This window comes from Culicoides brevitarsis, chromosome 1, assembly GCF_036172545.1.
Source record: "Culicoides brevitarsis isolate CSIRO-B50_1 chromosome 1, AGI_CSIRO_Cbre_v1, whole genome shotgun sequence".
Lineage (NCBI taxonomy): Eukaryota > Metazoa > Arthropoda > Insecta > Diptera > Ceratopogonidae > Culicoides > Culicoides brevitarsis.
In genome coordinates, this window is record NC_087085.1 from 35,768,117 (window position 1) to 35,783,237 (window position 15,121).

General features: G+C 23.9%; 1 protein-coding gene and 2 non-coding genes across 18 annotated transcripts in view; 2 read left to right on the forward strand and 1 right to left on the reverse strand.

Moving 5' to 3' along the window:
• LOC134827553 (uncharacterized) overlaps positions 1-15,121 on the forward strand; it is a 120,852-nt gene that overhangs the window by 63,570 nt on the left and 42,161 nt on the right. For 9 of the 16 annotated variants that reach the window (XR_010161797.1, XM_063840248.1, XM_063840250.1 and 6 more), the window contains exons 6-10: positions 11,283-11,407; positions 11,971-12,003; positions 13,749-13,923; positions 14,689-14,887; positions 14,958-15,111. Coding sequence is in view for 15 of the 16 variants with exons in the window: in XM_063840248.1 (XP_063696318.1) it covers positions 11,283-11,407; positions 11,971-12,003; positions 13,749-13,923; positions 14,689-14,887; positions 14,958-15,111 (686 nt within the window). In the remaining variant the exon portion in view is untranslated. The remainder of the gene's footprint in view (positions 1-11,282; positions 11,408-11,970; positions 12,004-13,748; positions 13,924-14,688; positions 14,888-14,957; positions 15,112-15,121) is intronic. The other 7 variants (XM_063840251.1, XM_063840255.1, XM_063840257.1 and 4 more) reach the window with 3 other exon arrangements.
• Trnaa-agc (transfer RNA alanine (anticodon AGC)) lies at positions 208-280 on the reverse strand. Its single transcript has one exon. It is a non-coding gene; the product is annotated as a tRNA-Ala (tRNA).
• Trnaa-agc (transfer RNA alanine (anticodon AGC)) lies at positions 668-740 on the forward strand. Its single transcript has one exon. It is a non-coding gene; the product is annotated as a tRNA-Ala (tRNA).

The window sequence follows — 15,121 nt, forward strand, 5'->3', positions numbered from 1 at the left end:
GATAATTTTTCATTTAAAATATTTTAAAAATAAATTTTAAAATTTTTAAAATAATAAATTTAATTCAAAAATTAATCTTATAAGAAAAATTTTATCTCATAAGATTATTTTTTGACACAAATTTATTTATTTTTCATTAAAAATTTGATTTTAATGAATAATTTTAATTAATTTTGATAAAAAAATAATGAAAAAAAATTTTCATCTTGGAACTGCCGGGTATTGATCCCGGTACCTCTCACATGCTAAGCGAGCGCGCTACCAATTGCGCCACAATCCCATACATCTACGGAGTGCTTAAAGCCGTACATAAAATTCCGTTACACAAAAGATAGTTTCTGTATGGTACACGTGCAACATACATCTGATCAGGTATGAAATCAAAAATACATTAAACCAAAATAAAATATTTAAAAATAGGAACAAAACAAGAGAGATAAGCGAAATTTGAATTTAATGCCAACGGCGCTAAAATATTTTACAGTAAATTGACTTAAAAATGCAAAAATATTCAGTTTGTTGGTCACTTTGTAAGCAAACCATGAGGGGTTTTTAATATTTTTGTGATTTGGTTTGCATTTTAATGTAAATTAAAATGAAATTTTGACCATTGAATGGCCCAGTTTTTGCAAATAAACATTTTGAAGGATCAACCCGTTACTATCGAGGGATTGTGGCGCAATTGGTAGCGCGCTCGCTTAGCATGTGAGAGGTACCGGGATCAATACCCGGCAGTTCCAAACTTTTTTTGGGGATTTTATGAGAAATTTTCATGATGAAAGTCGATTTTAAAGTAAAATTATGAATAAAAGTATTTTGAGTTAATTCAAAAATAATTTTTTTTTTAAATATAAAATTAAATATTTTTTGAAAATTTTTATCAAGAAATTTATAAATTTTTTAAAATTTTTTTTCTGCAATGCAATTATTATGAATAATTAATTATTTATTTTAAAAAAATATTTTAAATTTTTTTGATTAAAAAAAATTATTTCTATATTTATTTCAATAATTTATTTATATTTATTTTATTAAATCAGAAAGATTTTTCTTGTTAAAATTTAAAAAAAATTTTTTAGTATTATTTTATTTTTAGTTAAAGAGGAGAAAGTTTCTATAAAATAAATGAAAAAAAAAATTAAATTTGAATTTTTAGCCAATTTTTAGTTTATTTATTCTTTAAATAAAATTTTTTTTACATAATTTCATACAAAAATTTAAAATAATCTAAAAATCATAAACAAAATAAAATATTTATTTAATAAATTTAATTTAAATAAATTAAAAATTTAAGGTTATTTTTTTATTTATTTTTTTTTATTTGTTTATTTATTTATTTTTTTTTATTTAAAATATTTTTTTCTTATTTAAAAAATTAACTTGAGATAAAAAAAAATAAAAAAATGCGCTTTAAAAAAATCCCTTTTCAGTAATTTCCTTCTCAACAAATTTACACCACAAACCATGTCCTCCTTCAAAACATTTTAAATAATAACGCAACAAAAACAAAAAAAACGACTCGGGGTGGATGAAACATGATACTGAATATATGTCTCCAGTTTACAAGTGTCTTCTTGCAACACAAGCAGCTACAGCAAAAAAAAGCATTTTGTGTCTATGAAATTTATGTTCACTCGAGTATTTTTTGTTTCAACTCACGCTCCGTACATAAACAAGACATGAAGTACAATGTCTCATCTGTCTGGAAAAGTTATTATTTTGAAAGTTCGACTTGCATTGTCATGTCGAAAAATTTCCCATCAAGTAAGAAGACGCTAATTCAAAATTCTTGTTCATGCAAAAAAAAATATTTCTTCCCTATATTATTATTCGGAATTGAAATATGATGCAAAATGTAAATAAAATGCGCCTGACTGTAAAGAGCGCCCTATTATGCATCCATTTATACAGAAACACGTAAGGAGATAGCTGAGCAGTAAATGTGACTGTACGACGAAAAAAAAGGAGTGGAAATAAATAATATGGAAAAATTATGTGTATAATAACTTTGAGACAGTTGCGCCTAGGGAAATACAATTTTTTTTTGTTAGTTGCTCATTTTCTGTCACTTTGACAAGTAGTTCGTCGCTCATTATTTAAAATTAAAATTTATTAAAAAAATAAAAAAAATAAAAGTGATCTCGAACTGTGAAGTGAAGTGAATCAATAAAATCCGCCTTAAGGTGAATAAATATTTATTTAATGGATTTTTTTCTTCAAGTTTGAAAATTTAGTGCATCTTTTATTCATTGGATAAGTCACTTGCATGCCAAGACGTAAAAGATATTAAATTCTCGTGGAAAATATTGCTTTTCAAGAAAACTATTTTTCTTCATACATGTGGCTTCCTGCAATATTTATTTGCGGCACATGCACTTTTTTTTGCTGCAAGCGCACGTAAAATAAGACGTGTTTTCTTAAAAAAAAAAATGTAAAAAAAATTTATGAAGCTCCATGTTCGTGTAATGATCCTGAAAAGATGTTCCGTCAATCAATTTTGTACCTTTCGGATTTTTCGACATGAACACTAATGATGCTCGTTAAAAAAATGCCCCAAATAGAAAAAAAAATATAAAAAAATATTTTTTTTCGAATAATACTTTTTTGATTGCTGCCGAAAGGAAGAAATTTAAAGATAAAGTTTTTGGACAAGTTTTTTTTTGCAAGAAATAGAAAATTTATTTGATTCAGTGATGCAGAAAAAGCGATATCCAAAGTTTCGTTTGACTTGAAAATCAATTTTGTGAGACAAAAGAGGAGCATTTTTGATGAATTTCCGACCATTTTCCGATATTGAAGTAAAATTCTTGTCACAAAGAAATATTTTCTCATCACTTTCAAACTTTTACTGAATTCACTTAATATGCAAAATTAATAACTTTACGGAAAATGTCAATTTTTCATGCATGTCTCTCAATAATGTCATGAAACTTATCCCCAAACAACATGAAATATGGCAAAGTTTATCATAAACTAGGACATTAAAGTGTTAAACAACATTCCTCAGTCAAAATTTGGGCCAAACGAACTTTTTGATCGAACAAAAGTTTGCAAAGATGAACTTTTTCTTTGGCATTTCGAACGTCAAGCCAATAAATAAACGCAATGCTATGCCTAATGAACTTAAATATTCTGTCTGTATTTTTTTTCTTTTATTTTTTTGGGAAAACTTGAAATATTTCGAGAGAAAACTTTTAATTAAATTTCAAAACACTCTCTAAAAGGATGAAAACCAATCCATATTACTTTTTTGATTCGGTTCGAACTGTGCGATGAATAAATAAACAAAAAAAAAGTCGAAAAATCAATGAAAGTGATTTGCCGAACAGAAAGAGATAAGTGTTTTTTAATTTAAAACTTTCTGTTTATCTTCAATTTTTTCACTAATTAATTTTACTTGACGCAACGACAATAACCAGGCACCTCCATCAAGGTTTAAGACTTGACTCGAATCAAAATGATGATAATTATAAAATTTTCACGCTAAATGATGCTCCGTGTAATTAAAATTTAAATTAATTTCTGGAAGATAATCTCCTGTCTTCGTCTAGAACTCTTCAAAATTGCCTCAAAATGAAATTTATTGAAAGATTTTCTTTTCTCTTTCTGAAAATTTTCTCTTTTCATTCTCACAAAATTTTATTTTTAATCTCCGAATTGCGCTTCATTCTGCCAGCGAAGTAAATAAATTCGTTTTCTTTGTTGAAAAGCGTTGTTTTTTTTATTTTATTCTAACAGATAATGCGAGAAAGAGGAAATTAAAACTCAAGGCATACGACTGGAAGATGCTGAAAATGTGATAAATAAAATAAATGTCTCTCTTTACGATTTTTTCTTCTCTTCGTGCTTCTTGCTTATCAGTAGCACGATTATCTAGATAAAAAAAAGTTTGTTGTTGTTTATTTTCTATTTTTTTTTTCAACGTGAGAAGTTTCTAAATAATTTTTCAAAAAAAAAAAGAAAAAATATGAACTTAATTAAGAGAGAATCTCCTAATTAAATGACTCTTGACAAAAAAAATGTGAGAAATACTGCTCTTCGTTAATGATAATGCTGAGCAGATGGCGACCAACATGAGAGAGAAAAGATCATTAAAACAGCATGTTTTTAATATGCTCTAACCAGACATTAACCTTTTTTTTCGTATTTTCCTTTTCATGTCTGCTCTGTGTGAACGTCGAATGAGTGGCGGCACGATGTTTATTATTATTATTAGTTTCAGATGAAAATTCGCGTTAGTTTTGTCTACGACGGCGGTGGTTATGCAACTTGTGGCGGCGAGACGTCAATGAATCGGAAGTGTGATTTTTTTTTATAAAAATAGGAAATAACGCCGTGTGTGAAATTTAAAGAAAAATTTAATTTTAAAAAATCAGTGAAAATTTAATGAATAAAAAATAATAATTTCTCAATAATAATAATTAAGAAAATTTAAAAAAATCAATAAAAATATTTTTTTTAAGTGAGTGAAAAAATTAATAAAAAAAAAATAAAATAAAAAAAAAATAAAAATTAATAAAAATAACAAAAGTAATTTTAAAGAATAAAAAATTCTATAAAATTCGGTAAAAAAAATCGAGAAAAAAATTAAAGTAAGGAATTTAAAAAAAAACTTAAGAAATAGTTATAAAAATTAATAATCAATAATTTTATTAATTAATTATTACTTTAAAATTAATAATAAAGTTTTGTCATAATATGTTCACAAAAATAAAATCACTTATAGGTCAGAAAATCTACTAATTTAATAAAAAATAAGAAATAAAAAAAAATAAATAAATTATTTTTTAATTTATTGTGTTTCAAGTGTTTAAAAAAAAAGTTAAAAAAAATTACATTAAAATAAAAATTATTTTTTTTTTATAAAAAATCACTCAAAAGTGAAACAAATTAATAAAAAAAATAAATTAAGGACTTTCAAAAATTAAAAAAAAATTTTTTTCATGCAAAAGCACTCTAAAAAAGTTAAAAACTTGATAAAAACCATCAAAAAAATTAAAAACTTGATTAAAAACTATCCAAAAATTAAATTTAAAGTCATTCACTTGCGAAAATCTGTCTGTAGTAGTGTCACATGCACCATAATTGCATCACTTAAATACCAATCAATATTAATAGTGTGTGCATCAAATTCACATTAATATCATTCAATTATTCATTCAAATTACGTGATAGAGTGAAGTGATGGTTTTGTCATAAATTTATGGATTTGTGTTTCGGCTGACATCCATTTTTGCCTCAATTGCGGGAAATTCCATGTGCACCGAATGACGAGATAAAAGGGATTATATACACATCATTTAAAAGCAAAATGGTCAATTTTGCGGTAAAACGGAACACATACCCGAATTAACTATCTCTTAAATCATTTTAAATCTTATCAAATGTCACAATTGCTTAGTTTTCCTCCTCCGTTTTGTGCCTTCTCTCGTGAAACAATGAAACCCGATTCCCCATAATAATAATAATAATGATAATTTCGAATCACACAAAGTGGTCATCTCTCCGTATATTATTATGTTTTTGCGCATTTGGGTCAACATTATTTGCTTTTGTGTTGTTTGCCATGCCATGCCGGCATCCAAGACAGTCCTGCATGTGTGTCAATAATATTAATAATAATAATAGGAGAAAAAAAAAGTTTATTGCCAAAAAGTTTGTTGTTCCGAAATTAGATAAGCAAGCATTATGCTTCGTCTTCCTAAATATTATTATGATACTTTATGTGCTTTTGTTTTATTTATTTAATTTTGTGAAAATTTTATGAAATATTCAGAGGAAAAAAGAATTAAAATGAAACATAGTCAAAAATTGTGTCATATAAATGCAAAATCTCTGGCATAGATACTCAAGGGAGACGAAATGGGGATAGGTTAAGTATGAAATAATGTTATCTCTTTTATTTTATTTTGAGCTTAGTTTCAAGTACTTCCTCTTTCTCGTTTCTGTCTTTTTTTGTTAAATTTGATACAGGGATGAAGTAAACAAAATTTTTTTTTAAATCATAAAAATTAATTTAAAAAAAATAATTTTAATATTAAATTTTATAATAAAATAATAATTAAATTAATTCCTTATATTAAATAATTTATTTATTTTTTTATATTTAAATAAATAAATAATTTTTATAAAATAAAATTTACATAAATAAAAAATAAATTAAATTATTTAATTTTTCTTAATTTAATTTTTTTTCAACTATTTTTTATACAAAAAAATATTTTTTTTTTATAATTTAAAAATAAAATTAAATGAATATTTTTTTTATTTTATTTTTTTTAATTAATATTTATTTATTTTAATTTTTAATTTAAAAAAAATAATAATAATTTAATATCAAATTAAAATAAAATTTTATTATTCTTTTGAATTAAATAAATTTATTTTAATTTAATTTTAATTTTTATTAAAAATAGTTTATAACTTAATTTTTAACATTTTATAAATTTTATTAAATAAAATTAATTTTTAAAAATAATTTTAATTTAATTTATTTTCTTTTTTAATTATTTTTAGAGAAAAATAATTTTTTATGTTTTTTTTTTAATTTTCTACATTTAATAAAATTCTCAAAAAATATTTTGAATTTATTTGAAGTCAACTTACGTCTCTGCCAAAAGTGCTCTGAGTGCATCCTCGACTTAATGCGAAATCTAAATTCAATTTTTCTTTTGCTCAAGTAGTATTAGCTCATCTACTTACTCTAAACTTACGCTATTTATGGTAATGATGATGATAGTATTAAAGCAAATGTTGTTTTTGGCACAATTTCCTTCAATTTTTTTTTAAATTCTGTGATTTTGTGCGACACAATGCTGCGGTCGATTAAACAACGACGACAGATTTTTTTCTTATTTTCGTCATATGTATTTATCTCTTGTCAGCCAGATTTTCATTTACATTACGAAATTCTCATAATACGTCGATTTTTTTGCTTTGTTTGTGAATTTCGCATGAATGAGACGAAACCCGACGAAGACGTCAGAACGAGTATTTTTGGATGACTGTATTATTTGTGTTTGCGTATTTGAACAAAAACCCCCACGTTTCCCTTTATCTCTCGCAATAATGGCAGTGTTTAGCTTTAATGGCTTTTAATATTCATGAACTACGTTGCGAAATGAGAAGAGTCAATAAACTCTTATGTGAAATTTTCGCTTCGTAAGCTGGAAATAAAGTGAAATTGGAAATACATTCGAAATAATTGGATATCGAGAGAATTTTTGAGACGTTAATTTCCGCCTTATTGTTTCGCAAAAGAACAAATTGCTTCCTGACCTTCGAATATTTCTGCGGCGAAGAAGTTTATTTATTAATAAAATGGGACGTCTGGTACCAGATGTCAATTTATAATATTAAATAGATAGTTTAAACTAAAATAAATGTGCTGCCATTTATTATATTTTGTGTATTTTTGCAGACCATCTCGTTTTATTAAATTTATCCCGGTAACATATAAATTTTGCAAGCTGCTGTTTAATTATATGAACATGCATCTAAAATTAAAATATATGCGTCTGGTTATGCTAAAATGTGATATTTGGATATTTATAAACAACAAATATATATTTTTTTTAATTTCATATCTAAATTACCGCAGAATAAATTTATTAGACAGCTCGACACACGCACGAATGGCCATCAAAATGTATTTTAGGTATCAAGGGTGGATGAACGCCGCAAATCATCGCGCCGCGCATATCATAATTTATGAATGAGCATTAAATGACCATTGAACTGGCATTAAAGTGTCGGAATGTTTTTTAATCAAAATCGTTTGAATCGTTGTGAAGGTTAATGCAATGAGGAAAAAAAAAATTAAATTAAAATTAATTGTCAAATAATTTTTTAATATAAATAAAAATAAAAAAAAATTAAAAAGAAATTAAATTTCAATCGATTTAATTTTTTTTTAAATAAAATAAATAAAAAATTTTTGGCAAATGTTTAAAAAATGAAATAAAATATTTTGAAATAAAAAATATTAAACTATAATTCTAAAATTATTAATTTAATTAGTTTTGATATAAGAAAATATTTATTTTCAGAATTAATTTTTAAGGTTAATAAAATAACATTTTTCAATAAAAAAAATAAATATTTACATTAGTTCGAAATTATGAAATAATTTTTTTAATAAATAATTAAAAATTAAAGAAAATAAAAATAATTGAAAAATTCTAAAAAATAAATTTATTAATAATTAAAAAAATAAATAATAATTAAAAGTTGATTAAGTTTTATTTAAAAATTTATAGCAAAAAATTTTTTAAATATTTTCAAACAAAAAAAAATATTAATTTTTTAATAATTTTATTTTTATATATTTTTATTTTATTTTATAATTTAATTAAAATTAAAAATTAATTTAAATTATTCTTTAAAAATTAATAGATAATAAAAAAAAATAATTATAATTTTTTTAATAAATTTTAATTTAAATTAATTTTTTTTAAATTTTTTTTAAATTTTTTAATAATCTGAAAATATTTTAGGAAAAAAAATATTATCTAAAATATTTATTTTTTTCGTATTAGCCTAATTTATGAATTTACAAATTTATTAAAATGAGATTTAATATTCTTAACAAACTATAAATAAAATTAATATACATAAACAAAAAAAATCCAACTTTAATTTTTTTTTTCGTACGCACAAACGATGAAAAATTATTTATGTTACACGAAACAACATTTTTTTGTTATGTTTGTTTTAATTAATGTTATTTTTAGACATTTATGTTTGGTTTTCGTTTGCGTATAATGACGACCTAGTACTTGATACATGTACGACTGAAATAGTGGCAACATGATATATGTTGTTAGTTTTTTTTCGTAACTTACTTTCGTGCATGCATCCGAGTGCTCAACAAGTCCAACAAATTCAACACTTCTTTATTGTTTTGTTGATACATTAATAGCTGTGAAATTGATGTCGTTATCACGAAAAATGTTGCATGCGGAACATGAGGTGTGAAAATGAGATACAAGCTGTTTTTGTGAATTTTTTTGTTCTAATAAAAAAATTAGTTCATAAAATTTCGTTAATCAAGATGTTGAAAAGAACAAAAGCAATTAAAATGAATTTATTCTAAATTTATTTAGAAGTTCGGAGGAAATTTATGGGCTTGTTACCGCATTTCTTCACCCCAAAGAGGCAAAGTTTTCGGCAAAATTGCCAACATTAAATTACATGCCGCTTCCTTAATCACAATTTATTTTCATTTGAAAAAGTTTTATTGGAGAGTCGACGAAGAAATTAATTTCTTGTGTTTTTTCAGAGTCAATAAAAAATTATAAAATATGATAATCCCTTCGCTCTGCCATGGAAACACAACCGCACACACTTTCGTCAATTGCTCTTCATAACACAAAATCCCTGGGAGTAGCAATCAGTTACAAACAATAACTCATTGCCTTTTATGTGTAACTAATCTCGTGCCATAAATCTTCATCTAATTCCCATTTTTCTTTATTGTTACATAACTGCCGCACAGATAGGTCGTCGTCGTCATCGTGTCTCTCTGTCTACGGAACAAGAGTTACTTGTCAGCTAAAAATAAAAAAATACATAATAGAATAGAAAGGAACAGGATTTGATGATATATACTTCTTTTTATTCCTTTTCTGCCTCGTACGGAGCGAATTAAGTGTAATCAAGAAACGTTTCTCTCATTGACTTAACGGCGCACATTTAGTGACGTGATTTAGTGGCACAGACGGAAATAAAGAGGAATATTCGGTTTGGTGGTGTGTCAAGATGATGAACAACAGCAAAAAAACAATGAAAAAGAAATGAGAGGAAATTACTCGAAAAAAAATAACAAACTTTATGGCCACAAATTTTCAATCAAAGCTAAACTTTTTCGAAACGAGCCAGAATATAAAATAATATATTTTGCTTGAATTGGCAAACTTCGACTCGATTGAAGTATATTATATAGAGAATTTTTCGACTTTATTTTCGACGAATTTTTCTTAAAATTTTAAATTTTATTAATTATTTAATATTTTTTATTGAAATATTTAAAAAAAATAATTATTTTAAATAAAAATAAAAAATTAAAAAAAAAAATTTAAAATTAAAAAAAAATAATACCTACCTTGAAAAATTGAAAAAAAAAAATTAAAACTATAATAACCATTCAAAAATAAATTTAAAATTATTAAATTATTTAAAATCAATAGTAAAACATATAATTTGTTTAAAAAATAAAAAAAAATAATTTTAATTGAATTTTAAATATTTAATATTTTTTTTTAAATATTTAAATTAATTTAATAATTATTTTTTAAAATTTGTTTAATTAATTTAATATTTTTTTTAAATTAAATTGAAAGTATATTTCCTATTTTAAAATTTTTATTTACCTTATATTTATTTAAATAAATTGACAAATTTAAAAATAAATTAATAGATAAATAATTTTAAAAAAAACTTAAATTAACAAAAAAAAACAAAAAAAAAATTAATAAATTAAAAAATATTTTTAAATAAAAATTTTAAAAAATAAATTAAAATTTTAAAATTATTCGAACTCATAATTTTTAAGCATTTCAATTTATTAATTTTTTTTTTTTTTTTTTTTTGAATATTTTGCTGTTAGATCAAATTTAATTTTTTAAAAATTAAAAAAAGTAGAATTTTATGTTAAAAAAAGTAAAATATTAAAAAAAATCATATCATACCAAAAAAACAATATAGCATTCATGAAAATAATCCTCAAAAATATAGACAAAGAAACTTTTTTATTGCTCTCTAAATTCAAATTTAAATCCGATTTATATTTCCTTTCATATGCTTAAACTAAACGATAAAGAAAGAGATGATAATTCAAAGCTATTGTCAGATTTTTTGGTCACTATTCCAAAGATGAATGCTCAAAACCTGAGGCAATCATGTCTGATTTCCGTTTCTCTCATTAAAACAAAAGAAAAATTATTGTTCTTTGCTTCAAGCCTTGACCATTATTTCCGTGTAACACTAAATTTCGGTCGTCACATAAAATAAATTTCAAATTCAATTTCCTGCAAAAAAATAAAATAAAAAAATCATCAATTCAATATTTTTCGTCTACGATAAAAGAAAAAGGACAAGAGAGTTAAATTTAGCTGTGACCTACTTTTATATTTTTTGAACATTTCCCTGGTCACGTTTTGTTATATTTTTTGTGTGTGTGTGTAATTTATTAAAATTCTCTGAAAATACTTGTATACTTTTGCGGTGTACTTGAGGGAATTCCGAATATTTTTTCATTAATGTTTTGTTTTTTCCTTTTTCAGTTGTTGACGATAGAAGGCGAGCCAGATCCCGCGAAGATCCACGAAGACATACGCTCGGCAACGAGATGCTCCATTACGCCAACCAGCAACAAGGCATTCCGATGCAACGCTCGATGGACCTTGAGGTAACGCAACAGCCCGCTGTTTTTGTCTGAGTTTTATCTTTTTTTATCCACATAAACACGACAAAGCATCATTTTTATTTTATTATCTTAATTAATTATTTTTAAAAAAAATATTTTATTATTTTTTGGTGATCAGCTATTATTATTTTATTTGTCTATAACAGCGAGTTTTCTAGTGTGCAAGTTTTACTTGTTTTTTAATTTATTGCTATTTTTTTAGTAACTTTTTGGTTGGACTTTTGGGCTAAATAACAAATTTTCGCTATTTTTTTATTTTATTTAAATTTTTTAAAAAAAATGTTTTTATTTAAAATTTTACATCACATTTTTCAAGCACTACATCGATGTTTTTTTTTTCACATAAAAAGTTAAAAAAATAATTTTTTTTTCATAAATATTTCATGTTCGTCTCGTTCAATGTTCTGTCCTTTAAAATTTTTATTTTTCAAAATTATGTCAACTTTTTAATGTTTCGTCCTATTTTTTATTTTTTTTTTTCTATATGTCGCCTATAAAAAAAAATAAAAAAAAATCGTGAAAAATTGGTGAATAATAAAAATTAGATGGGATCACATTCAATGCGATCCAGAAATAAGGTAAAAAAAAATCAGGAACTTTTTTCAAAATTTTTGCTTAATACTTTTTTTTGTGGTTTGTTGAATTTTGTCATTTTTGCTTGAATTTATAAATTTTAATAGTAAATAACACAAAGTTTTCGGAAGTTTTAATTATTACCATCATTTATGTATTATTAAAACATGAGCCAAAAGTCATTTTAAATTTTATTTAAAACATAAATATTAAAATATATTAAAGTTTTTCCGATGTGGGAAATTTCTTTATTCGAGAAAATGCTGGTTTCTCTCAAAAAAATATTTTATATATAGAGAAAACTTTAAATTTAACACAAGATAAGTTCTTTGATAGTTAGAACGTATGTATGTATAGAAAATCCCCACAGCGATTGAGTAACAAGTTTCTTTAAATAATAAATAAGGAAAAACTTTGTAATAAAAAGTTTTTATCGTCTTATAAATTTGAATGAAAAAAAAATTTATAAAATTTTACTTCAATTTAATATATTCTTGTTTTAGTTGTATATTACGTTAAATGCTTTCTTTTTTAGCTTTGTAGTTTTTTTTCTTATTTTATTGTTTTTTTTATTAATAATATATATTATATATGTTAATGTATAGAAAATTAAAATATATGTATTTCTTCAGATTTGAAAGAAAACGAAAAAAAAAATATTTTAGTTACTACTAAATAATAATAATAATATCAAAATTGTATAACTTATTCACATTTTATTGGTTTCTGCAACATATATAACATATATCTTATAAAATATTGATGAAAATGTAAAAGTTTTTGTATTTTTATCAAACATTTTTATTATTATATTAAATATATTATTTTAAAAAGTTTCAATTTAATATTATTTTCTACTTTATCTTCCTTTGTTTGTATTTCTAAGCTAGAAATTTCCATTTTATTCCATTAAAAACTTAAACTTGCGTCTCTGTTTTGATAAATTTGTCACAGAAAAATATTTTCTCCATACAAAGCTCTCACAAAAATAAAATCAAAACACATTTCCCATGTCAATCATAAATAAAACAACATGAATTTCTTGTTTTTCGGTACGTTTTGTTTCGGTTTAAATGGCATGCGGCAATTCTAATAAATTTTTCCTTAGCAGTATACCACAGAAAATTTATTACATCCATGAGAGAATATATAATGATATATGAAATGTTAATGAAATCATTTTGCCAAAGAAGAGCTGTGGTGTGGCAAATTTCCATTTAGTCGAAGAGATAAGATTTTTCTTGGAGGAATATTTTAATGAATGTTAAAACAATTGCGAGAACTTTAACATTTCGTATGTTTTCAAAAAAAAAAAAAGTTTTACTTACATGAGTAAGCCATTTGTAATCCATTTTCCTTTGAAAATTTTACAAATTATTCACAGATTGCTTTCCGAAAAGTTTTTGTTTCCACAAAGTTTGTCAGATCTGGATTGAATTTTTTTTTAGTTTTTTTTTTAATTTTTAAAGAGTGTGAGTAAGTATTTTTTTAGTTAAACCTTTATTTTGGGATGCACGTCGGAAATGTACTAACAATCGGCTTACCTTTCCTTCCTGATTTCCTCTTTTTTTTAATTTTTGATGAATTTTGCTTCTAACTACTAATACACAAAAAAAACACGTTTGCATGCATTTTTAACACACAAAAGGCTTCATTTGGAGTTTGAAATTTGATATTTTTCGTGCGAGTTGAATTTTTTTTTCTAAATTTTTGTTTCTTTGATTTTTTGCTGCTATTTGCGGATGTTTAGCAACCGCCTCAAATGCGAGGATACATGCCTTCGAATCAAGGTCCGCTGTTCGATGACGATCCCGGAATTATGTCTGAAGTGGAAACGTCAAGTACGGGCTTTAGACGTGGCGGTAAACAAAGATCTTCGTTGCCGGTGGTTCGAACGCCGTCACAAACGTTAGAACGTCCTTTGGGTGAGTTTGAATTGTTTTAAAAAAATAAAAATTAATTAAGGCAAATATTTTTATTTCATCAAAATTAATTAATTATTAATAATAAAAAAAATAATTATTTTAAAATAATTTTTTTTAAATAAAAATTAAAGAAAAAAATAATTAATTTTTTATCATCAAAAATAATTATTATAAAAAATTAATTAATTATTAATTTTCATTAATTTTAATTAAAATAATTAATTTTAATAAATTTTAAAAAATCTATTTTTTTTAATTTTTTTATGTAAAAAAATTAACCTAAAAATATTTAAATATGTTTTTTAAAAAAATAAAATTAAATAATATTAATTAATAATTATTAATATTTAAAATTTTTTATAAAATTAATTTTTTTGAAAAATAATATAAATATAAAATTAAAAACTAAATATAATCATTCACAAAATTTTTTTTTCAATTAAAAAAAATAATAAAAATTAATTTAAAGTAAAAAACAAATTATCGTTAAAAACCAAAAAGATGAAAACAATAAAATAAATAAAAATTAAATTGAAAATACTTTTTTTTTTATAGATTTTTCCTATAAAAAGTTTGATAAAATAAAAATTAAAATTATTTGAAAAAAGAAACAAATAAAAAATTTAATTGAAAAATAAAAAAAATAATAAATTTTTAATAAAAAAAAAAATAATAAATAAAAAATCAATTAACATTATAATAAAAATAATTATCAAAAATTATTTAAAAAATTGAATAAAATTAATTAAAAAAAATTATTCACAGGTTTGGTATTTTTGCAATACCGAAACGAGACAAAGCGAGCGCTTCTACCGAACGAAATTACATCAATTGACACCGTACGTGCGTTATTTGTGCGATCATTCCCGCGACAATTGTCGATGGCCTATTTGGAGGGCCCCAACGTCAAAATTTACATTCATGACTCGAGCAAGGACATGTTTTACGAGCTCGAAGACGTGAGGTATGTTAAGTTTTGTGCCGCAAATCCCCTGACGAGGGCAAAAAAGAACATTTTCACTTAAATTTAATAGTCTTAGGTCACATTTGCGTGAAATAAAGGACCGATCGGTGCTGCGATTGTTCGAATCGACGGAAGTTGGAGCGCCTGCAATGCTTCCTGGAGGTCCTAATGTCCCGCAACCCTTGCCGCAAACAGGCGGCGGAGGACATTACGATATGGATCCCGTAAGTTTAA